The sequence below is a fragment of a genome, unplaced genomic scaffold (assembly GCF_019419815.1).
Source record: "Pyrus x bretschneideri cultivar Hongxiangsu unplaced genomic scaffold, Pyrus_bretschneideri_v1 Contig12, whole genome shotgun sequence".
Classification (NCBI taxonomy): Eukaryota; Viridiplantae; Streptophyta; class Magnoliopsida; order Rosales; family Rosaceae; genus Pyrus; species Pyrus x bretschneideri.
In genome coordinates, this window is record NW_025999413.1 from 1,297,933 (window position 1) to 1,321,222 (window position 23,290).

Below are 23,290 nucleotides of genomic sequence, written 5' to 3' on the forward strand. Positions count from 1 at the left end.
TCGAGTGGTGGAGAAGAAGCGGGTTGTGGTTTTTTTTTTTTTTTTATTAATACTTTTATTAATTTTTTTTTAATGACACGTGACTCACAATTATTGTTCACATGGGCTCTTCAAAAGTTAACGGGAGACTTAACAGTCAGACTAACAGATGTTTAAGATTGTCTCAAAATTAATATTTTAGATATGACTCTGGAACGAAAAAAACTTTATATACTAAATGTTGAAAACCACGAAATTTTAAAATAGTAAATTGAGATTTTATCCTTTTTTTTGTCAGTTTTTTTATTATGATTTTATCTTTCTTTGTGCCCACGTTCTGCAGGAGACTCAGCGATGCTTTCACATTTTTTTATAATATTTTTATGTGTTCTGTGCCACATTCTGCAAGAGACTCGGCGTGGAAGACAAAAAGCATAGCAAACCTAAAAAGTAAAATAATCAAAAGACAAAGCAATGGAGACAGGTGGGCTTCTCACAGTTTTTAATAATTATTTTGTCCATGCATTCAATTTTTTTACAATTTTTTATTGTGTTGTGTGCCACAAACGATGTGGTCTGATTTAACTCATATATTTTTTTTTTGGAAGTTTTAACGAAAAGTTCACGGTACTGTTCACTTTAAAGAAAAACCACATTTTTACACTAAAAAGTTAACCCTGGTACTATTCACTTAACCCTTTATTTTTTCCTTATCGTTAAAACTCAAAGTTTTCAAGCCATTTTCATTAGTTTTCTTTATTTTTTTTGGGGGTGTGCTGTACACACCCCATTTTACTTCTCACACATCCCTTGATAATTTCTGTTCATTGATCTTCTTCAATTCATCCAATCCGACTGCTGAAAGCCGAAAATTAAAAAGATGTGTGAGAAGTAAAATAGGATGTGCCGATATTACATCCTTTTTTTTGTTAGTTTTTTAATTATTATTTTATCTTTTTTTGTGCCACATTCTGCAGGAGACTCGGATAGACACGTAACTTGGAGGACAAGGGATGATCAACACGTGGCAGTCATGGGCAACACAAGTATCTAACCGTGTGAAGCATGCATCAAAATGGCAATGAAAAGAAAAAACCAGGGGCATTTCCATCCGGACACCGGTGATGAACAAAGTTGAAGGAAAATTGAGTTTTAGTATATAATGATTTCATTTTTTTTTAGGTGGACTAATATTAAATTTTCTTTTGTAAGTGAATTAATGATCCAATTTAAGGCGGTGAAATCCATACAACAATTTTTATTTTGCACATATCCTCTGATTTGACAGGTGAAAATTGAGAAAAGTATGTGTGAAGCGTTAAAAGAACGTGTGAATAGCAGATCCCTACAATTTAATATAAAAGAATGTAGATTTCAAACAACGATTGTTTTTTTAAGGTGACGCTTTTGTTCTTGATTTTTCATGTTTGAATTTGAAATGAGCCTCTTTCGTAATCTATTGTATTACTATTGTCATGCTTGTTTCAGTTGAATAAAGTATCTTTTCCAACGAAAAATAAAAAAAGTGTAGGGGAGGAATGACATTTAAGTAAGGAGTGTAGAGAATGTATGCATAAGGAAAGAGGCGTGCGAAATTCATTTCCGCTAATACATCTTTGTGTTGCTTATGTTGGTCTTTCAATTAATTATGTTGAAAGTAAGTTAATAAATTGTACTTAGCAGTGTCAAATTACAACCCTAATCGAAAAACATCTTGTTCGCCGGACCTATTCGACTGTTCCGAGCAATGTAAGGTCGAAAGACGGACGATACGTAATCGGGTTTTTCAAAGTAGGCATCCACACGAATCAGTTGGGGACTCGTTTTTCATCAGAGGAAAACAAAGGCTAAGAATCAAAAGAAATCAATCTCTAAACAATTAACCGAAGGCTTCAAATCAACGCCCGGCATCTTCCCGTTTATTGGTTCTTTCGGTGTGCCAGGAGTCTCCAATATGTAGTGCTTTGGCACCTGGGGTGGAGTTGTACAGCGAATTAGTGCCCAATTCACGCTTTGGAAAAACGGATGTTGTTTAACTTCTGTTGCTCCCCTCCTATACGCAAGACGATGCTGTGGCTCCTTGACAAGTAAACCTCTGATCAAGTCCCTAGCTGCAAAGCTGACAGAAGGCGACTCTGGAAATCTTAAAGGCTGGCCAACCACATTAAACAGAGTAGCCCGGTTTCCTTCCCCCTTGAATGGTGTTCTTCCGAACAAAAGCTCGTAGAGAAAGATCCCTAAGGTCCACCAATCCACAGCGTTGCCATGGCCTTCACCTTTAATGATTTCAGGCGCCAAGTACTCGTGTGTTCCCACAAAGGACATTGATCTAGCACTTGTCGGTTCTGCAACGAGTTCAGGGAGAGGGCTCACTTGATTGTATACATCATTGTCATTCTTCTTCAGTTTGGTATTTTTATCTTTCTTGGGTTTGCCCTTGAAAAAGCGTGGACCAAAACATGCGGGCGTAATGCAATCCGGCTGCATTACACAAGTCGGCTGGATGCATGCAGGCTGAACACAATATGCTGATTTCTTTGTCTCCAAACCTAAGTTTGAAGATCTTACCAGGGTGGGGGAAACGGAGCATCTTAAAGAAAGGTCGAAATCTGAAAGCATTATATGTCCGTCTTCCCTCACTAAAACATTCTCTGGTATGAGGTCTCTGTAAATGATCCCGAGCATATGCAAATATTCCAAGGCAAGAAGAACTTCAGCCACATAAAACCTGAAAAAACAAACGGGAGATTAACACACTAGAATTATTATCTTTAGCATGTCCCCAGCACAGGCAAATAAACGTGCAAAACACTTCACGTCCTTCTAGTTTATAGGTTTACTCCTCCCTTTTCTCTGCAGGCTTTATTGAAATATGATTCCTATTGTAACCTAAACTGAAATGTGTATGTGTCCTAATCAAAAAATAAACTGAAAGGGGAAGTATGAAGGAATATCTAACCTAGCAGCATGCTCCGAAAAATGCTTCCCAGGTTGTTTTTGTCTGAGTGCATGCAGATCACCCCCAGGACAAAACTCCATCACCAAACAAGATACCTTCTCCGTCTCAAAGTGTGTATACAATGTTGGCAGGAAGGGATGATCCAGAGACTGCAGTATTTCCCTCTCTGTCTGAGCCCTAAGAAGTTTTTTCCTACTTGCCAGTAATGCTTTATCCATAACCTTCATGGCGAAATATGTTTCAGAGCCAATCAGTTCAGCCAAATAAACGCTGCCTATATCTCCACATCCCAGTGTCCTCAGCAACTTGAAATGCTCCTTACCCAGTGTTCCATTATGATGAGATCGTGCAGCTTGCACCACTTCCCATCTAATATCGTTTGCCTTGTGGGGCTTATACATGGCATTGCCTAAACTACTGGAGCTGCTCTCATCGCTAACATCACTGCCAGTGCTGCCTCTATAGATACTGGTCGTCCTGCTCTCAATAAGATCACAGGAATTAGTAACTTCGCTGCTTTCAAAAGACTTCTCCACACTGCTGATACATTCACTGACTTCTGTATTGGTGAAACTCTGCTTGGCTTCACAATACAGAGAGGCAGAATATAAACTGTTCTGAGGGCTTGCACAAAAATACACAAACCTCCAAAGTCGTTGTATGATCTCTCCCTTCCCAATATGCCGATCAAGCATTTCCGGCACATCAGCAGGAGTGACGTAGCCATACCTGCAATTAATAATACATATTACTCAAATTCATTCATCTATCCCAATACGGTAATTTTAAATTGGTATGATCCGGATATTACCAATGGCCTGTTATGCTTCCATCTGAACCTGGGCTGTAGATAATCAAGTTTCCATTGTGGCCTCCAGTGTGATAGCAAGCAGTAACAAATAACTGATTCGTCAATCCTCGCAGCTCAGCCTCCTCTTCGAACTTATCAATGAGAACACGTGCACCATCACGATTCCATTCCTCTCGACTACAATGTGTACATACAAATACATGGGAGCCAGTCAACGGTTCTTGCACTCCGGAAGCCCATGATTTGTGATTCACAAGGACATCATCAACAAAGCTGTCCACATCCGACTCTTTCAAGCCCCTTTGATCAACAAACAAAGACAACTTTAGAATCACAAAAATGGATTTACAGGCAAGGAATTAGTCATAAACTGAGCCATTAAATTCAATTTCTAGAACTAATTTCAGAAGCTAACACATATCTAATTATCTATTTATTAGTTCAGTAAATTCATGTTGGTTATGGAATGGACCCTCGATTATGAATAAATTACGGTTTGCCATTGTGCGTGCTAGTGTGGGCCGTGCTAACACCCGGGTTGGGTCGGTGCATTTGGGCCCAGGGTGCAGCTCTCACGCGTTTCGGGTTGGGTTTCACCGAAAGATCAAATGACTCTTTTGCTCCAGTCCTAATACAACGGCCACCATTTGCGGCGTTTGTGTTCTGCAATTTGGTGGGGGGCTCGTCAAGGAGATTGTGCAGAGAGGGAGACAGGCACAGGGTGACATCGAGTTTAGGGTTTGCACAGTTAACATCGGGAAAAAAAAAAACAATAGGAGGCTAAAAAGGCTACTACATGATTCTCTTACATGTTAACATCGGAAAGCAGACTATTTGTTTATTTGTCACTCGATTTTTAGCCTTTAGTGTTTGCCAGCTAGCTGGATGGTGGGTGAGTCTTGGATGTTGTATTGGATGTCCTGATTATCTTGGTGGGCGAGTCTTTGATGTTTTGGTTCTGTCTTCTTCGACTCTTATATCTTCCCTTTTTCTGAATTTTCTTTATTTCTCATCCTTTAAACTTTGTATTTTTTTTAAATATTAATTTTTTTTTGTGATGCAGATAGATGAACATGTTCAAAGGGAAATCATGAACCACAGATCACTGCATCCGAATATCGTTTGATTCAAAGAGGTCAGTGATCATAAACTATTTTCATTTTGTATTTTAAGAATGAATTTGGCAAGTTCTGTTTGAATTTTGTATAAGCATTTGCTGAGGTTGGGTGATGAAGACAGAATATGCTAAATTTGGCCTTTGGTGTGCTTAAACTTGTACGGGGGATGGTTAGAACTTTGAGCCCAGGATGCAGTAGGACTAAGAGAAACGCCCTACCCACCGGGGCAGTCCACCACTTGCAGAATTGTTGTCAAAATAACTCTGCTAAAAATATGAGCTATACTTCATGCACTTTGTTTTTACTGTGAAGTGGAAATAGTCTTCAGAGTGGCTTATTTGAGATAATTGATAGAGGTTTGTGTTTAAGACTTGAGAGTAGTGCGGTGTCTTTCTTGCTGGTTCTGCTCACACCACCTCATCTAGCCATTGTGATGAAGTACACAGCTGGGTGAGAACTCTTCGAGAGAATATGCAGTGCTGGCAGATTTAGTGAGGATGAGATAAAGTAGTTTCAAATGCAGAGAAAATTTCATTGGAAATGATTTTAGTGTAGAGTCTCAAATATGGGATCTCTGAATGTCCCCTGAAATGGAATCCATCTCGATTTTCGTTTAGTTTCAGATAGGGAAAGTTAGGTCTGAAGCATTTTTACATAAACAGTCAGTCATAATATAACTAAAACTTACTTTTTCGATTTAATTGTTGTTTTGCATCAGGCAAAGTTTTTCTTCCAGCAGTTGATATCGGGAGTTAGTTGCTGTCATCTGATGGTATGTAATGTGGCACTTTTCTGCTAATGGGTCGTATACTGTTATTTCTTTCTCTTTTGATATTGGAAGTGTTGGTTGTAGTAAGGAAATAATTCGTTTCAATAGTATACGACATAGTTTTAATAGTATATGACTCAGTTTTTGAATAGCACTCGGGTGTTTTTCGAATAACAGTATTACGACTTAGTTTTCTAAATGCCAATAACAACTCTAGATTTTGTCTCAAGTGGAGTATTCTTACTAATGTAGCATTTTGTTGACACATCAGTATGTTTTGATTGTTTCTCTGTTTGAACAGAGAATTGTTAACGTCCGGGTGGGAACGTGGGTCGGCTCATGTTTTAGTCTCTCCGTTGTAAGCAATTTTACATGGCATTCTTCAATGTAGCTATAGGTAAGACAACACTCTCATTATTCCATAATTAAACCACCATATGAACTTTTTTCATCCACCAAGTTAAGCTTTTATGTGCCGTCTTGAATAGTTATAAGTTATTGCGTCAGCTTACTCCTGTGCGACATTGTTGTTCTCTTCCTTACCTCTCAAGCTTGCTTAATATACCTATTCTTACTACTGTTGTATTGTTAAGAAATACTCAACTGCGCTTTCAGTTCATCAATATGAATTGGATTAAAATTAACCACTCACTGGTTAATTATCTAAATCCTATAAATTCGGATTAAAATTAAAGCAACTACAAAACAAAAACCTCAAGAAATCAACGCAAATTTACCTGTATTTGATCATTTGTGGGAAAATCAACACATCGCCGTCGGAAAACTCAGTTCCTTCGCGTCCTTCAATTACTGTCAGCAACGTCTATCAAAAACCAAGAAACAAAGTGTTGAAAGAAGTCATCAGTGGTCAAGGTACAAGTTGCATCTGCAACATCAGTGATTCAGTATGCAGCATCAGTCATATGCACTGATGTAGCATCAGTCATATGCAGCATCAATTTCAAGGTAGAAGTTGCATCTGCAACTTCATCGACTCACGTGTCAGTTGCAGCCGCCACTGTGCATCCTTGTGTCATTTGGTGAATGAGATAAAATTGCATCTGTATCTAGTTTAGTTGGTTTAACTAGTGGCTCATATCAATGGCTTGCAGCTGTCTTTTGTCTTTAGTTGCTAGTTTTGCTCGATCTCTCTATATTTAACCCTCACTTGTAATTGTTACTTATGAATGAATATACAAACAACCATTTGAACTAGAAATCAACATGGTATCAAAGCAGGAACCATAATTGGTATGCCTGTGATTTATTCTTTACTGTAATTTTTCCTTCTGTTCATCCCACAAAAATGGCAGAAGACAACTGTGATATCTCACATCGCCCAGGGAAGTGATCCTTATATGTATATTCCCATCCCTACCTAGCACGAGGCATTTTGGGAGCTCACTGGCTTCGGGTTCCATGGGAACTCCAAAGTTAAGCGAGTAGTGCGCGAGAGCATTCCCAGGATGGGTGACCCACTGGGAAGTTGCTTGTGAGTTCCCAGAAACAAAACCGTGAGGGTGTGCTGGGGGCCCAAAGCGGACAATATCGTGCTTCGGTGGTGGAGCAGGTCCGGGTAATGGTCCCTCCCCGGGCCGGGATGTGACAATTTGGTATCAGAGCCTAACCCTGGTCGCGAGTATGCCGACGAGGACGTCGGGCCCCTAAGAGGGGTGGATTGTGATATCTCATATCGCCCAGGGAAGTGATCCTTATATGTATATTCCTATCCCTACCTAGCACGAGGCCTTTTGGGACCTCACTGGCTTCAGGTTCCATGGAAACTCCGAAGTTAAGCGAGTAGCGCGTGAGAGCATTCCCAGGATGGGTGACCCACTGGGAAATTGCTTGTGAGTTCCCAGAAACAAAACCGTGAGGGTGTGCTGGGGGCCCAAATGGGACAATATCGTGCTTCGGTGGTAGAGCGGGTCTGGGTAGTGGTCCCCCTCCGGGCCGGGATGTGACAACAACCCTTGGATTTCAAAGGCTACGAGTTTCTCTACTTCAACTTCCAGTATCATTCATGGAGAGATCAATCCTAATCAAAGGCTATGCTCCGTGTTGTTGAATGAATTCAACTATCTACTTTGGTCTCATGTTGTCACGCTTACCCTAGAAGGAAGATCCAAGTTAGGGTACATCAATGGCAGCATTAAATCTCCTGAAACTACCTCTACTTCTTACGATGCATGGTTATGTAATGACCAACTGGTTATGTCGTGGATGCTCAACTCCATGGAGCCTAAATTGTCTGAGCATTTCAATTACTCAGAATCATTGTATATTCTTTGGGAAGTACTCAAGGAGATGTACAGGAGTCAAAACAATGTTGTTCGTGTGTTTCAACTCAAAAAGAACCTTGCTAGCTTAAAGCAAAGTGATCAAGCGTTTGTTCCAACACCTTGGAAGCTTGAAGAACATATGGAACGAGCTAGATTGGTATCGCCCACACACCACTAATTCCACCGTGCTTCTAAAGAGAGCTGATGAAGACAAGGTTTTCCAAATCTTGGCTAGTTTGGGACAAGAGTATGAAGATCTCAGGAGCCACCTTTTGATGACTCCTGAGCTACCATCTTTTGCAAGTGTGTGTCAAACTGTGCAAAGAGAAGAAACCCGTAGAAAGTGATGAGTGTCGAAATCAAAACCAACTCTGAAGCTAGAGCATTTAATGTTAATCACAAATCAGCTGGGGACAAGCAGTTCAAAGGAATGAGGTCAGAATGGAAGTGCACTTACTGCAATAGTGGTGGTCATTTGAGGGAGAAGTGTTGGATCCTACATCCTGAATTAAGACCTAAGTTTGAAAACAGGTCGTTCAGAGATGTAAGAGGTTTACTCAATCACTCACAAACTCATGCTCCAAAAGTCTATCATGCAACAAGCACATCTTCTGATAAACTAGTAAATTTCACCTCCAACCTTGTTGATTTAATAAATGAGTTTGTCGCTTATATACAAAGGAAGAAGGGAAGCATTGAGAGTGAGGATCAAACCACTGGAAATCCCACTGCTTTACTTGGGAAATTTGCTGGATTCTTGGCCGATTCGGAATGTGTACCACAAAGAGACATCTCAGGGTATAACAAGTGCACATTCCACAACTCTTAATATAGGTCTTTCACATGATGTTTTGATTATAGACTCAGTGCCACTGACCATATGACAAACAAAGCATCCAGTTTACATGAGTATACATAGTTATATAAACCTAGTCATGTATCTGTGGTAAGTGGTAAGGGGGAACCTATTCTAGGTAAAGGCAAGATAAACTTGATGAGTGATAGGGTCGAGTCACCTGCACTTTATGTTCCTTCTTTTCCTTTCCGGTTGTTGTCTGTTGGAAAGATCACAAAAACCTTAGATTGTCTTGCCATTTTCTCTCCTCACAATGTTGTTTTTCAGGACCGGGTCACTAAGAGGAATATTGGTGAATGAGTCAATCTAATGGTTTGTACTACTTGTCAAAGGATACCAACATTGCCCAAAAGCCTTTTGCCAATTTAAGTTTTGATCAAGAACACCTGCTTTGGCACCAAAGATTAGCTCACCCTTCTGAACAAGTGTTGTCTGTTTTGTTTCCTAAGTTTTGTAAAGATTCACATGAATGTGAGACATGTCAACTCTCAAAAGCTACTAGACTTCCTTTTGTTTCATCCAAGTCTAGAACCAATAGTCTCTTTGAAATTGTTCACTCCGATGTTTTGGGTCCCTCGAACGTAGAATCCTTTGATGGGTATATGTACTACGTTACCTTTGTAGATGATTACTCTAGAACTACTTGGTTGTATCTGTTAAAGTTTAACAGTAAAGTGTTTGATGCCTTTAAAGACTTTCACAATCTTGTTGAAACTCATTTTTCCTCCAAGATACAAACACTTAGGTCAGACAATGACACTGAGTATACATCTAACATCATGTCAACCATTTTGTAGCCAAGAGAAAAAATAGGGATTTGTTGGAAAAAAAAAAAACCAGGTCCTTAATGTTTCAAATGAATGTTCCCAAGATGTTTTGGTCCCAAGGCATTCTTATTGCCACTTACATCATTAACAGGTTGCTTACTCGAATACTAAGTTCTAAATTACCCTATGAGATCCTTAAAGGAAAAACCATGGATGTATCTCACCTCAGAACTTTTAGGTGCATTTGCTTTGTCCACATTCAAGCTACTCAGCGTGACAAATTGGAACCAAGAGCTACTAAGTGTGTATTCATGGGTTATTCAAGTTCTCAGAAGGGTTACAAGTGCTATAATCCAAGCACTCGAAAAATCAGTGTCCCGAAATGTGAGATTTGATGAATTCACTCCCTATTTTTCAAAAAACTCTGAGTCTATTTCACAGGGAGAGAGTTTCTTGGATTCCTTTCCAATTCCTACTCCAGATGAAGTGCATTAATGTAGCTCCCAATTGCTTTCTATTAATCATATTGATGATTATGTGAGTTGTGAAAATCTCACTGATCTTCCTCAAGCTCAAGATCAACTCCAAGAAGCTGTGATTGCTCCAAGGAGAAACCCTGCCAGAGATAGGCACCACCTGCAAGGTTTCAAGAGCATGTGGCTTATACTGCAAGGCATCCTATTTCTTAAGCTGTTACTTATAAAAATTTGTCTTCATCTCATGCATCTTTCCTTAGTCTGTTGTCTAATGAAGCTGAACCTAAAAGTTTTCAAGAAGCTAGTGTCAATCCAATTTGGCATGAAGTAATGCACGAAGAACTCAAGGCCTTAAATGATAATCACACAGGAATGTTGTCAAGCTTCCCAAAAGGAAGAAAGTTGTGGGAAGTAGGTGGATTTACAAGACAAAATTTCACTCTAATGGTGAAATTGAAAGGCACAAGGCCAGACTAATAGCTAGAGGATTCACTCAAACATATGGCATTGATTACAAGAGACATTTGCTCCAGTTGCCAAGATGAACATTGTGAGAGTTCTACTTTTTGTAGCTATTAATCATGAATGGCCCTTGTTCCAAATGGATGTGAAGAATGCCTTTCTTCATGGTGACCTCGAAGAAGAGGTATACATAAGATTACCACCAGGACATCCTTAAGAGAATGAACCTAATATGGTCTGCAAACTTCACAAAGCCATATATGGACTTAAGCAATCTCCTCGTGCATGGTACTCCAAACTGAACTCAGTTTTGGAAGCTGCATGATTCAAAAGAAGCCATGTTGATTATTCCTTATTTGTATGAATTGGTTCAGCTAGTAAACTTATGGTACTTATATATGTTGATGATATGATCAGTACATGAGATAATGTTAATGAACTTAATGCTCTTAAGCAATCTCTTCACCACAAATTTGCAATCAAAGATTTGGGAGTTCTCAAATATTTTCTTGGGATTGAGATGGCTACTTCTAACAAAGGTATGTTCTTAAATAAATAAAAAATATGTGTTGGATCTTCTTGATGAGGCAAAAATGATGGACTCCAAACCTGCTCGTACTCATTTAGTCAGCAAGCTTAAGTTAGATGTTGAAGGAGAACCTTTAACTGATCTCAGCACCTATAAAAGATTAGTTGGAAAACTCATTTATCTTACTATTACGAGACCAGACATTGCTTATGCAGTGAGTCTCATTAGTCAGTTCCTGCATTCTCCTACCTCAATTCACTGGGTAATTGTCAAAAGACTTCTTAGGTACCTCAAAGGCTCAGTTAAAGGGGTATTCTCATGAAGAAAAATGGTTCAACTCACATTATGGGCTACACCGATGCTGACTGGGTAGGTAATGCCCTTGATTGTAAATCTACCACAGGTTTTTGCACCTTCATTGAGGGCAACCTTGTTACATGGAAGAGCAAGAAGCAAGCTGTGATAGCTAAGTCAAGTGCTGAAGCTGAGTATCGTGCGATGGCATCCACTACTTGTAAGCTTATTTGGTTAAAAAGTCTCCTTAGAGACCTAGGTTTTTCAAGCTCTTAATCGATCTTTTTGCACTGTGATAACCAAGCTGCCATGCACATCGCATCGAATCCGGTGTTTCACGAAAGAACAAAACACATCGAAGTGGATTGCCACTACATCCGTGCCCAAGTTCAAGCCAAAGTGATCGAAATCGTCTTCACTCGAAGTCATGATTAACTGGCAGACATTTTCACAAAAACCCTAGAGTCTACTCAGTTTCAAAGGTTGCTTTGCAAGCTTGGATCAATTAACCCCCTTGATCCAGCTTGAGGGGCTATGTTGAAAAAAGTCATCAGTGGTCAAGGTACAAGTTGCATCTGCAACATCAGTCCCATGCACTTATGCAGCATTAGTCATATGCACTGATGCAACATCAGTCATATGCAACATCAATTTCAAGGTACAAGTTGCATCTGCAACTTCATCTACTCACATGTGAGTTGTAGCCACCATTGTGCATCCTTGTGTCATTTGGTGAATGAGATAAAGCTGCATCTGCAGCTCCATACCTCCCATACTGTGTTGCAGCTGCTCCATGCATCTTTCTCCATAGTTTTGGTTATCATATTTTACCTAGAAACTTGTATCTAGTTTAATTGGTTTAACTAGTGGCCCATATCAGTGGCTTGCAGTTGTCTTGCTAGTCTTGCTCGGTCTCTCTATATAGAGCCCTCACTTATAATTGTTACTTATGAATGAATATACAAACAACCATTTGAACTAGAAATCAACACAAAGTGAGTAATGGAGTCAACTCAGCTTAACACCAGAACTCAGTAGCTCTAGGAAATAAGAAACAGTAAGAAGAAGCAATAAAAAATGCTGAGGAATTGAGCTAGAAAACGGACCTTAACGGTGATGTCGTTCTTGCTAGTTTTGAGAGCGGAGCCGAAGAACTTAGGGAGTGGATCGGACTCAGAGCCTTCGATGCTCCATGGCCAGGCCTCAGGGGTCTTGTAGCAAAGGAAAACATGGCGATTGCTCAACTGTATATCGTCATCAGTGTCTTCATCAAACTCATATGACATAGTAGTGTCTTCGTACGACTCATATGGCATAGTCACATAGGTGTTCCAATTAGTACGACCATCAGACAAATCCCATTTTACAATATTGACTCCTGTTTTGTTCACCTTAATTCTATTATCTCCTTCATAAAATTTTGCTCTTACATGAATCGTGTCGCCGCCTTTCAGATTGAGCTTCTTGTTTGAAAGATTTCCCAACCAAAGATAATCTTCATGGGAAGCTGTTACGATGGCCTCCATTGGGCATATGCGAAAATAAGTTCGCTGGGCAAGATTAGCAAAATCAATGTATAGAGACCCAGTAGAGTCGGAGTTGTCTGAAGAATAAACGATGCCCAAAGCCAACCCTCCTATATAATCAATACTTGGCGGCACTTTAAATTTGACAGTTTCACCCTTTCTCGCGACATAGGCTAACCGGTTAGGAATATCATTTCCAGAGAGAGAAATTCCACCAAATGCATTTTTCTACACCATAGGGTGCAAAGTTAGTATAAACAGCAATACAAAAAGCAGAGAGAGAGAGAGAGAGAGAGAGAGTACCATACCGTTTGAAGTTTCTCCTTAAAAGTACCAGTGAGACTGGTACACCCATCCATATGAATTGAATCCATGTAGTCCATTGAGTTCTCCAAGTTTGGAATATCTTTGAGTTTGCGGCAGTCTTTCAGTTCCAATTTCCTCATTTTTGACATCTCTGAAAAGTCAGACATTATTTCCAGTGCAGTGCAGTAATTCGCTTTCAGTTTAAGCAAACTGTTCGGCAAATCTGAGATTGCCTGAAGGTTTGTGCAATAATTTAGACGTAATTCCCGAAGCTGAGAAAGGCCACTGAGAATGGGTAGCCTATTAAAACCATTCCCACCTAGATCTAAGTATGTTAAAGAAGATAGACTCCCAATTATTTTGAGAACGGCACCATCTGTTATTTTGCAGTCGTTGAGTTTTAATACCTCAATCATCTTCAGTTGTGCTAAAAAATGGTAACCCCCACACAAACCCTTACAGCCACTGAGGATCAATATCTCGAGATGTGGGAGTTTTGAAAAGTCTGGTAATTCAGTCAGGTGATGGCAGTCTTTAAGAAAGAGATACTTCAACTTCTTAGGCAACTGTTACTCAAAAAGAGAAAACAATAATAAAAATCCAAATAAATAAAAGAGAGCATGCATGACGATGACTGATGTTGATATTTACAAGGACATTGATAATTATATCGTACCAGGTCCGAATCCTCCCAAACTCGTACGATCTTGCTGTGCCTCAATAACATACAAACTAGTTTTCGTTGATCGAAATCTGCTGGTATGGCTTCAAGAGGAAATCCAATCCAAGACAACGCTCTTAACTCCTTGGAAAGACGTTTGTAGCTTCCAGTCAGCTTTACATTTCCCAGCTGGAGAAATTTCAGACGCCGCATCTTCTTAAACGCTTCTGTACTGAAGCTTTGCTCCTCATCAGAATCTTCTGGCAAAAGTAACTTTAGTCCTTCAACTGCTTCTGTTCCCTGTTAGAGATTAAAAAAACAAGAAAAGGATAATATTCACACAAAGCAGAGTCGTGAATTGGATGAATGAACTACTAGAAAGGTAGGGCATACAACATAATTATGTATTTTCTCTTTCAATTCACAGTGGATGAAAGCCTTTTCTTTTCTTCTTTTTCTTCAAATATACTATGTACAGCATACATTATATATATGCGGATATGCGTATATACTTCTCTTTCTTTACATGTACTTAACATCTTTTTATTTGCAAAAGTACTTACAGATTCGTTCCTTAGCACGCTTTTTGCATCTTCATTATGCCACAATCGACTACGTTTTCCTAATTCCACAGGAGATTCTGCCCGCACAATTTCTCTTCCCATATCTCGAATCAAATCATGCATTCTCAATGTTTTATCTTTACCAATATATAAGAGACAACGATCGCAGAGTGTGGTAATTTCTGCTTCTACACGAAAATTGCTACAATCATTCAATATTGCTGTGGTGATACTTTTATCTGTTTCAATATAGAAATGAGATATGTCAAGAAACACACCCTTCACATGATCATCAGGTAGCCCATCGTAACTTAATTTAAGCGTTTCATGAATTTTTCCATCTGGAATATTTCTTAATTTATCCAATGTACTTTCCCATATGGTTTTACTCTTTTTCGTAGCCAACAAACGACCAACAACTTTTAGAGCAAGGGGCAATCCTCCACAATAATCAATAATATCTCTTGCCAATTCAATATATTCTTTATCGGGATAATCATTTCCAAAGGCATGCCAACTAAGGAGCTTAAGAGCTTCTTTCTTTGTCATTGCTTGTGCCTTATATCTTTTATCCACCTTTTGTATATTCAGCACTTGTTCATCTCTTGTCGTTATAATAATCCTACTTCCTGGACCAAACGATTTGTGTTCTATCGCCAACTCATCTAACTGGTCTGCATCATCTATGTCATCAACCACGATGAGTACCTTCATGCTTCCAAGTCTTTTCTCTATCTCATTGGTCCCTTCGGCAACACTGCTTACCTTAATGTCAGGTTGTTTTAAAATATCTCGAAGAAGTTGTTCTTGCAGACCAACCATATTTTTCTTTTTACTCACCTCTTCAAGGTAACATTGACTGTTGAAACTATGATGATATTTGCTAAAAATGGCTCTCGCAAGCGTTGTTTTACCTATACCACCCATACCACAAATTCCAATTATTTGAACATCAGGTGAACCTCCAACATCTAAGTATTTAGTACTGAATTCTTGCACGCGAAAAGCCATTCCAACTGAGTGCTTGGCTTCTTTAAAGTCTGTGGTTTTCAGTAGTCCCTTGACATCCCCAACAATTTTCTCGATAAACACCCCTTCACACCTACACGGTAGAAATTCCAAATTACGAGAGCCATACTAAATGCCTTATTCATAATGACTAGATATTTACATATGAAACAGATTTGAATAAACTAGATTAATTGAGCTACAATTCAACCACGTATCTAATCTTTCATTATAATGTGAATACATTAGAAATTCCAAATTACGAGAGCCATACTAAATGCCTTATTCATAATGACTAGATATTTACATATTGAAACAGATTTGAATAAACTAGATTAATTGAGCTTAATTCAACCACGTATCTAATATTTCATTAGAATGTGAATACATTAGATCATTAGTGATTGGACTATTATGCAATTCTAGATTTCAATAATATAATTAAGAATCCATTACAATTGGTATTTTAATTTGATAAAGTGTGGAGCATGTGTCCTTCACACACCCATAAAAAACAAAGCACGTACCCTGCGTTTCACTTCCATAATTTCGACGGAAATTCTTATGCAAATGCTCTACCTTTTATAAAATTCATACACCAATTGTAATAAATTTTTATGTAGGGGACCAAAATTACGGTTCTATCATAGTCAGAGATCAACGATCCAATTTTTCTCATCACATATAAAATCAGATTCAATGCCTTAATTATAATATCTAAATTTTGGTTGATTAGTGAAATTTGGTGATATGAAATTTTAAGTAAACAAAAAAGTATACCTGTCGGCCGTGGTTAGAAGATCCCGGCCAGACAAATCTGCAGAAGCCTTAAGATCCTCTCTCCACTGCTTGACCTCGTTTGGATCTTGATCACTTTCATGCTCCGAAATGCTTCCTCAAAACTACCATTCTGTCTCCTGACTTCAGAAGGGTTAATGTCGTAGAAAATTGGATACACTATTTTCCCCTCTTGATCTTCTCGGCACCTCATGATCTTCGACAGCTCCCTCAGGCACCATCGGGACTCCGCGTCCCTCTTCGAGAAGACGATGACGGCGATTCTCGACCCTTCAATTTCTTGGTCAAGTTCTCTCTGTATGTTTTCCCCCCTTGTGAGCTGGTTGTCCATAAACGTGTTAATTCCGGCATTGCGTAACGCAATGAAGAGGTGGCTTGTGTAGGTGTTGCGGGTGTCTTCACCTCTAAAGCTCAGGAACACCTCGTACTTCCAGCGGTTTGAGCTCCGCGAGGAAGACGTAGAGGCGGCAGCGGCGGCTCCATGGGCAGAGCTGCTGGTATCCATTGCAGCCTGTAGAAGTGCAGCTTGGCTTTCAAATAATCAAGTCAAGTCTTTCCCAAGATTCCCCAGTGTCAACAACGCGTGAGTGCTATTCCTCTCACAGTTTAATCGTATAAAATGTTACCATCAAATTTAAAATTAAAAAAAAAAAGGTTGTATTAACTGTTTTACCATGCAATTTCCTTTTTTTTAGTTTTTGAGAAATCTGTAATCCAATTTTGACCAGTTGACGATCTTATTGTATTTTAAGGTCGGTTGACATTATGATGTCGTTATAAGAATTTTCGGCGCCAAGCAGGTTCCCATTGTTGGAGCCAGTTATAGAGAGTATCAACAAAAAGAGACCTCATCTCTAACTTTAATAGGCTAGCTAGATGACCTCATCTCTTAACAAAAGATGAAAAAAATTAACTTTAATAGGCTAGCTAGATGAGCTTCTATTTTAACTTTGTGATCAGTAATTAATTGAATTTAAGTAGGAGGAGGCATACGTAATTTACGTCAATATTGTAAAATAAGTAATTTAATTTTTCAAAAAGATGGTATTTATTGGACAACAATACCGTTTTTTTTTTTTTTTTTATGTAGACATCTTTCGCAAAAAGTACCATAATTTTTTACAGAAAGTTGAATTATAAATCCAGGCAAATCGAAAACAATCACAAAATAGCTTAAAAAATATCACATCAACTTTTAGCAAGTAGTCTTATAACAAATCCCACTGTCAAGATAAAACCTTTCAACAGCAAAAAGTTTGAGCTGAATATATTTTCTTTTATTAATTCAAAGTACAATTTACAAACGTTTATAGGAAAGCAAAGGTGGAGGTAATCATTCCATCCAACATAATCAATACCCCCAAATTATGGCAATCATTCCAACAAACATTCCGCAAGTCACAGAATTCCTTTCGGATAATTGTTGACTTTCTAACATTGTCCTCAAGAGGAATTACAGAGTGGTACAGTAGAACCACGAGCCTTTTGGCCTAATTCTTGATTGAAGATGGTTTTTAGATTATTTTTGACCATCTGATCATCTAAAATCTTTGGTTGGAGATGTTTTAAGCGGCTTTTCGAAATGACTATTTATGTTCTCAATTGTAGTACAAAGTCCTTACCACTAAAGGCACAAATACGTTAATCTGACCAGGTGACGCTTGTTCTATTTTTTAGCTTGTGCTCAGTTGTTAAATTTTAGGCTTGAAAGTTGTGTCATTGTGTGCATGGTGTTGTTGTTAGGAACGGATTCAACTCTGATTTATCTCTTAGGTATACACTAGTGCTTAACACCCGCACGTTGCCGCGGGTTTGAACTTAAGATGTTAAAAATGAAAAATTTCGGTTACAAAATAGGAACAACGATAGCAACAATGAATTTGGAAAAACATTAACTAGAAAAGGTTAAATTTAGATAATATAAAGATACAAATTATAGTTATCCATTATATTGTAGCAATTGTATGTATTTCTGGACCAGGAGGATTACATTCAGTTACAAAAAATAGAAATTCCTGGTATAAAGATACAAAAAACATTATAATAACTAAATTTCTTCTAATAACCCCATCTAATATAGTGTGTTCCAGCTTTTGCATACAAAAAATGTGGAGATGCTGTTGTATGGGGATGCAAAAAATATTGTTGAGTTTTGGGCAAAAAAAGATATGTACAGGTTTTTAAACATGTTAAACATGATTTAATATAGATAAACAAAACACAGTAAACATTCTTGATCAGAGTAGTGAAATGTGTCTTCAGCCCTTGTTGTCATGGATAAAACAACCTGAACAAAGAGGAATAGAACATAACATATTTAGATAGGATTTAGTATCACATTTAAATGGTAATGGAGGAAAAGATAAAACAACTTGAAAGCATACTAACCTAATCATTGTTTCTAGTGCTGTTGTGTGGCTTTGCCTGAGTAGGAAGTGATTTTTTTTTTTTTTTAATAACTTGATCGGAACCTCATCACATTCTCTTGGATCAACTTCTGAAATTTCTTCAGATTCACTGAGTTGAATGATTATGCAACATTAATATAGTTTTTCACAAAAAGAAGAAAAGATGATTTTTTTTTAATAATTATTGAAAATTTTTGATATGTCAAATTTTAAGAAAGTTGAAGTGAACACATGGGAATTTTTTAAAACATGATGTAAAAATATAAACATCATATTTGAGAATAGTATGAAATTAGATATCAAACCTTTGTTCACAAGGAATGACAAGCGCTCTTCTCATAGATTCTCTTTTTCGTTTATAAGATTGATCACTTGGCTTAGGTGTTGAGAACGATTCAAAAACAAAAGAAAAGGACTGGCAAGAGCGGGAGAAGCAAACAAAGACAACAAAGAAAGCAAACGACTACCAAAACCGGGAGAAGCAAAGAAAAACAACAAAGAAAAATTCAAAAGAAAACGGAAGAAAGAAGAACAAAGGTAGAGATACTACCTTGTGGCGATGACTGACACGTGAGCAAGTATAAATTGTTATTGTTTGTTGCGCCACAAATCATGTGGCCCAGTTTTAATCACATTTTTTTAATATTTTTTTTCTTCCCATCAGATATACATGGGTTTAAAAAGTTAAGAAGGTATAAAAATTTTATTGTTTGTTATCACAGAAAAATTTAAAAAAAAATGTACAATGATAAATTATACATATACTAAAACTCAGTTAGGTAGCACAATAAAGAACAAAGAAACAGTCACTTATTATAAATCACCTGCTTTGCTTATGTTTGAGCAGTTCCGGGAATCGATGGTTTTCATATCCTGCAAATTCGGACTCTTAACTTCGCTAGCTTTATAGACGATTGTAATTTATCGATAGGAGTTGGAGCTGTATTTTTCATTTACCCTGGTCAAACAAAGCATAAATTTTTTAATTTCTCTTTCGTTCTTTATTTATTATTTCCTATTTTCTCTACTCTAATTTAAACATCAAATTCATCCAAAAACAGAATTTTTTAATCATTATTTCCTATTTTCTGTGCTCTAAATTAAACACCAAATTTACCCAAGAACATAAAATAAGCAAAAATAAGTGGGGGAAAAAAAAAGAAAAAGAAACGAAGAACGACATACCTGAAGTAGAACCAGCGCGAAAATGGCAACACAACACCTTGGAAAAACGAACAACACCATTTCTTAAAAATACAAAACATAACCAAATCATGCACCCATAATAACAATGATGACACACAAACGAAAAAAAGACGAAGCACCGTTTGCTAAAACGCGAAAGAAAGAAGCAGAAAAAGCAAAGGAAAAATTGAGGAAAGAAAGAGATAAAAATGAAAGATAAAGGGAGAAGCCCTTTCAGCATAAAATCCCCTGATGATCAACACGTGGAAGACAAAAAGCAGAGCAAAACCAAAAAATAAAATAACCAAAGGCAAGGTGGAAGACAGCGAGGTTTCTCACAATTTTTAATATTTGGTTTCCATGCATTCAAAATTTTTTATAATTTTTTATTGTGTTATGTGCCACAAACCTGGATTAACTCATTTTTTTAAATATTTGTTTTCAGTTTTTTTATTATTATTTTATCTTTCTTTGTGCCCACACCCTGTAGGAGACTCTGCATTCAAATGTTTTTATAATATTTTATTGTGTTTTGTGCCACAAATCATGTTCCGTGCCACCTACTGCAGGAGACTTGGCATGGAAGGCAAAAAGCCAAGCAAAATCAAAAAATAAAATAATCAAAAGGCAAAGCAATGGGGACAGATGGGTTCTCACAATTTTTAATAATTATTTTGTCCATTCAATGTTTTTATAATTTTTTATTGTGTTGTGCGCCACAAACCATGTGGCCTGATTTAAGTCATATTTTTTAAATAATTTTTTGTCAATTTTTTAATTAATTATTTTATCTTTCTTTGTGCCACAACTCAACGATCATAGACACGCAACCTGGAAAGACAAAGGATGATCAACATATGGCAATCATGGGCAATACAGGTATTTTATTGTGTGAAGCAAGCAGTAGAACGGTAATGGACCGAAAAAATTAGAGGCATTTCCGCATTTTTACTATTGCTGAACAGTGCTAAAACTCAACTGAGTTTTAGTATATAATATATATATATATATATTTTTTTTTTCTCCTCTCACTTTACATCATGACCTCACACTTTCAGATTGAACCATCTTTTCTTTTATATATATATATATATATATATTTTTTTTTTTTTTTTTGCCACTTCACATTTATTAGCCTTTTTTGAGGAATGAGCCTTCGTTACTACCACGACGTAACTGCAATGGCAATGGCATCTCTGTTTCCTGTCTTTTTCTTAAATGGTAGGGAACGATCAAGATGTGCTCATCAATTTCCTTGGTATGCTAAACAACAAAATATTAGAAAACAAAAATCAAACACATCAAATCAGCTTTTCATATTTTTTAATTATTTTTTTCTCTCAAACCGATATCCTTATCATTTTATGCAACTGTAGCATCCCTCATGTCCTCTGTCTTTTCAAGGAATGGATCTTCGCATTTATTATCTCTTTTGTGAGTAACTTTTTTCCTTCGGCTTTTTTTCAAAGGTTTCGGATGTAGCACAGAGGGGAGTACATGCTGATGAAAGACGCAAGACCTTGAAGATTGTTTTTTCTTTTCTCTTTTCCATGATGACCAACACATGCATACAAAGGGTAAAACTGTAAATTTACTGTACAGAATGGAAAAAAATAGCTGTGAATGGGCAGCAGCTCAAGGCCAGTTCCGCCAAAACACTGCTCGTGAACAGTGCTTTTCCATCGGGTTTTAGTATATAAATAATTGCTAAATCTCTATGCAAAGACAGATTCTGTCAAATCCACTGCTAGCTTGTTCCGGAAGATTGCGCAGAAAGAGTTATTTCTTGAAGCTTATGATTGCCTGTTACGCACGTCATGGGGCGGTACTAGAAGCATGATAAATATTTTCAATGAAATTTTAATAGAGAAATTGAACCTAATTCATTAATTGTGGTTCGTGCATGATCATGATGATATGAGGTGAATCGCTCTCTAAAATCAGATCTCGAAGAACCCTAACAGACGCCAACACCTAGGAAATGACTTATATATCGTGGGGTGGGTTACATCCTTTTGCATCGTCCTGTGCATGCAAGCACCGCCACAAAAATTTCAAATTCGGGTGGCATAAGCCTTGAAACTAGAGCAGAGAAAAGGAGGGCGATAATGGGGATGGATGAGGGGAAATTAATTTCTTTGAAATGGGGTGGGGAGACCGGGAGAGAGATAAACACGACACACTTGCATGTAAGTTTTTCTAATGCCACTAATAAATCAAATTAGAAGTCACTAATTTATTACTTAGTTACTTAGATGTCTAATTAAGGATTTGTTCGGCATTGGTTCTCTGAAAAATACCCTTCAGCTAAAAGTGCTTTGTTTATAACCATATTAAAACTTTTATTAAGAATTCAAGAACTATCTAAAAAAGTATTGCGAGTGAATCTCACATTGAGAAGAGACTTTGCATGGGTTTAAAAGTAAATTGAGTTACTCTCATATTGTGAATTGATTTTATAGTGGAATTCCAACTTTCTTCATGTTATTAGAGTAGGTTATTCTATGTGTGAAGTCTAATGGTCACACGTGTTCCATGTCATCCAGTTTGTGTTATCCACATGTTAGGCTTGAAAATTCTCCACATGTGAATGTGTGTGTTGACAGTATCAATCCCACATTGGAGAAGGATGAACCTTGCATATGATTATAAATAGTTGGGTTACTCCCCACAAGTTGTCACACGTGTGAAGCCAAATGACCACAGACGCTCCATGTCATCCCATTATGTTGTCCACATGGTAAGCTTGAAATTTGCCACACGTGAAATGACGTGTTGAGAATAAATCCCACATTGATAAGAGGAGAGACCTTGCATAAACTTATCAGTACGTTGAGCTACTTCCTATGTTACCAAGAGAACACCACTTTGGAATGCTTTTCAACCAAAAAAAAGGGCATATGCTTCTTCTTAAAAGTTAAAACGCTTCTTCAAGTCATACGAACAAACAGTGAGACGTAAAAACATGCCCTAACCTCAAATATTTCTCTCGCAAACAGGAGAAATTTTTAATTGTGACGGGAACACAAGTGATACATCATGGGTTTTCATAGTAGTGATGGAAATTTTATTTTTTCAATTATTAACTTTTTAGCACACATATCACACTATTTATTTAGTGACACATGATATACCACTTCATGTACCAATCACACTGAAAAAGCTCTCCACAAAAAGTGAGACTTAAAAACATGCTGCCATGGACTTCAGAGAGGAAAAAACATAAAGAAAAGAAAATGACCTGATTGGGTAAGACTTTTACACAAGTTTGTAGTAAATGTCTACGTACTTCCCCGCAATTCTCTTTACTGCACTTTCATTCAACTCCCGGTTGTTTCTTCATCGTCAAAGCTTTCAATATTGAGATGAAACCTTAATCTTTTACAATGTCGGACCTCATCAAATGAGTGATCGCTTAACTATGGCATAGTTTGATAGTCCTCCTCATCAGTATCATCATCAGACTCATATGGTACACGCTCATAGTCCACATCTTCCATTCCTGAAGATAAATCATGTTCCCATTCTATAAA

General features: G+C 37.6%; 2 protein-coding genes and 1 long non-coding RNA gene across 4 annotated transcripts; all 3 read right to left on the minus strand.

Moving 5' to 3' along the window:
- Positions 1-1,617: 1,617 nt before the first annotated feature.
- On the minus strand, positions 1,618-16,282 carry LOC103956653. 2 transcript variants are annotated; one of them, XM_048577826.1, is made up of 10 exons: positions 16,147-16,282; positions 14,359-15,460; positions 13,811-14,095; positions 13,137-13,700; positions 12,409-13,056; positions 6,374-6,459; positions 3,750-4,049; positions 3,584-3,667; positions 2,939-3,415; positions 1,618-2,707 (listed from the first exon to the last, which is right to left on the minus strand). In XM_048577826.1, exons 2-10 carry the CDS (start codon positions 15,367-15,369, stop codon positions 1,834-1,836), a joined length of 4,329 nt encoding a protein of 1,442 aa, XP_048433783.1. In that variant the 5' UTR covers positions 15,370-15,460; positions 16,147-16,282; the 3' UTR covers positions 1,618-1,833. The 2 variants fall into 2 exon arrangements, with proteins under 2 accessions (XP_048433783.1, XP_048433782.1); XM_048577825.1 differs by having other exon boundaries at positions 1,624-2,707; positions 2,939-3,667.
- Positions 16,160-16,669, minus strand: LOC125474318 (disease resistance protein RUN1-like). Its single transcript, XM_048577840.1, has one exon. The coding sequence runs from the start codon at positions 16,667-16,669 to the stop codon at positions 16,160-16,162; it is 510 nt and encodes a 169-aa protein (XP_048433797.1).
- Positions 16,670-18,110: 1,441 nt separating this feature from the next.
- LOC103956651 lies at positions 18,111-20,237 on the minus strand. The gene is made up of 4 exons (XR_001953930.2): positions 19,758-20,237; positions 19,397-19,530; positions 18,553-18,681; positions 18,111-18,451 (listed from the first exon to the last, which is right to left on the minus strand). It is a non-coding gene; the product is annotated as an uncharacterized LOC103956651 (long non-coding RNA).
- Positions 20,238-23,290: the final 3,053 nt, after the last annotated feature.

Bases quoted from the DNA above. Each gene is read 5' to 3' on its own strand.
- LOC125474318 (XM_048577840.1), bottom strand. From the start codon at position 16,669: ATGGATACCAGCAGCTCTGCCCATGGAGCCGCCGCTGCCGCCTCTACG.
- LOC103956653 (XM_048577825.1), bottom strand. From the start codon at position 15,369: ATGGCTTTTCGCGTGCAAGAATTCAGTACTAAATACTTAGATGTTGGA. The intron at 14,096-14,358 runs GTAAGTACTTTT...AATCTCTAACAG, and splicing joins GCGTGCTAAGGAACGAATCT to GGAACAGAAGCAGTTGAAGG. The intron at 4,050-6,373 runs GTAAATTTGCGT...TGTTGATCAAAG, and splicing joins CCACAAATGATCAAATACAG to GGGCTTGAAAGAGTCGGATG.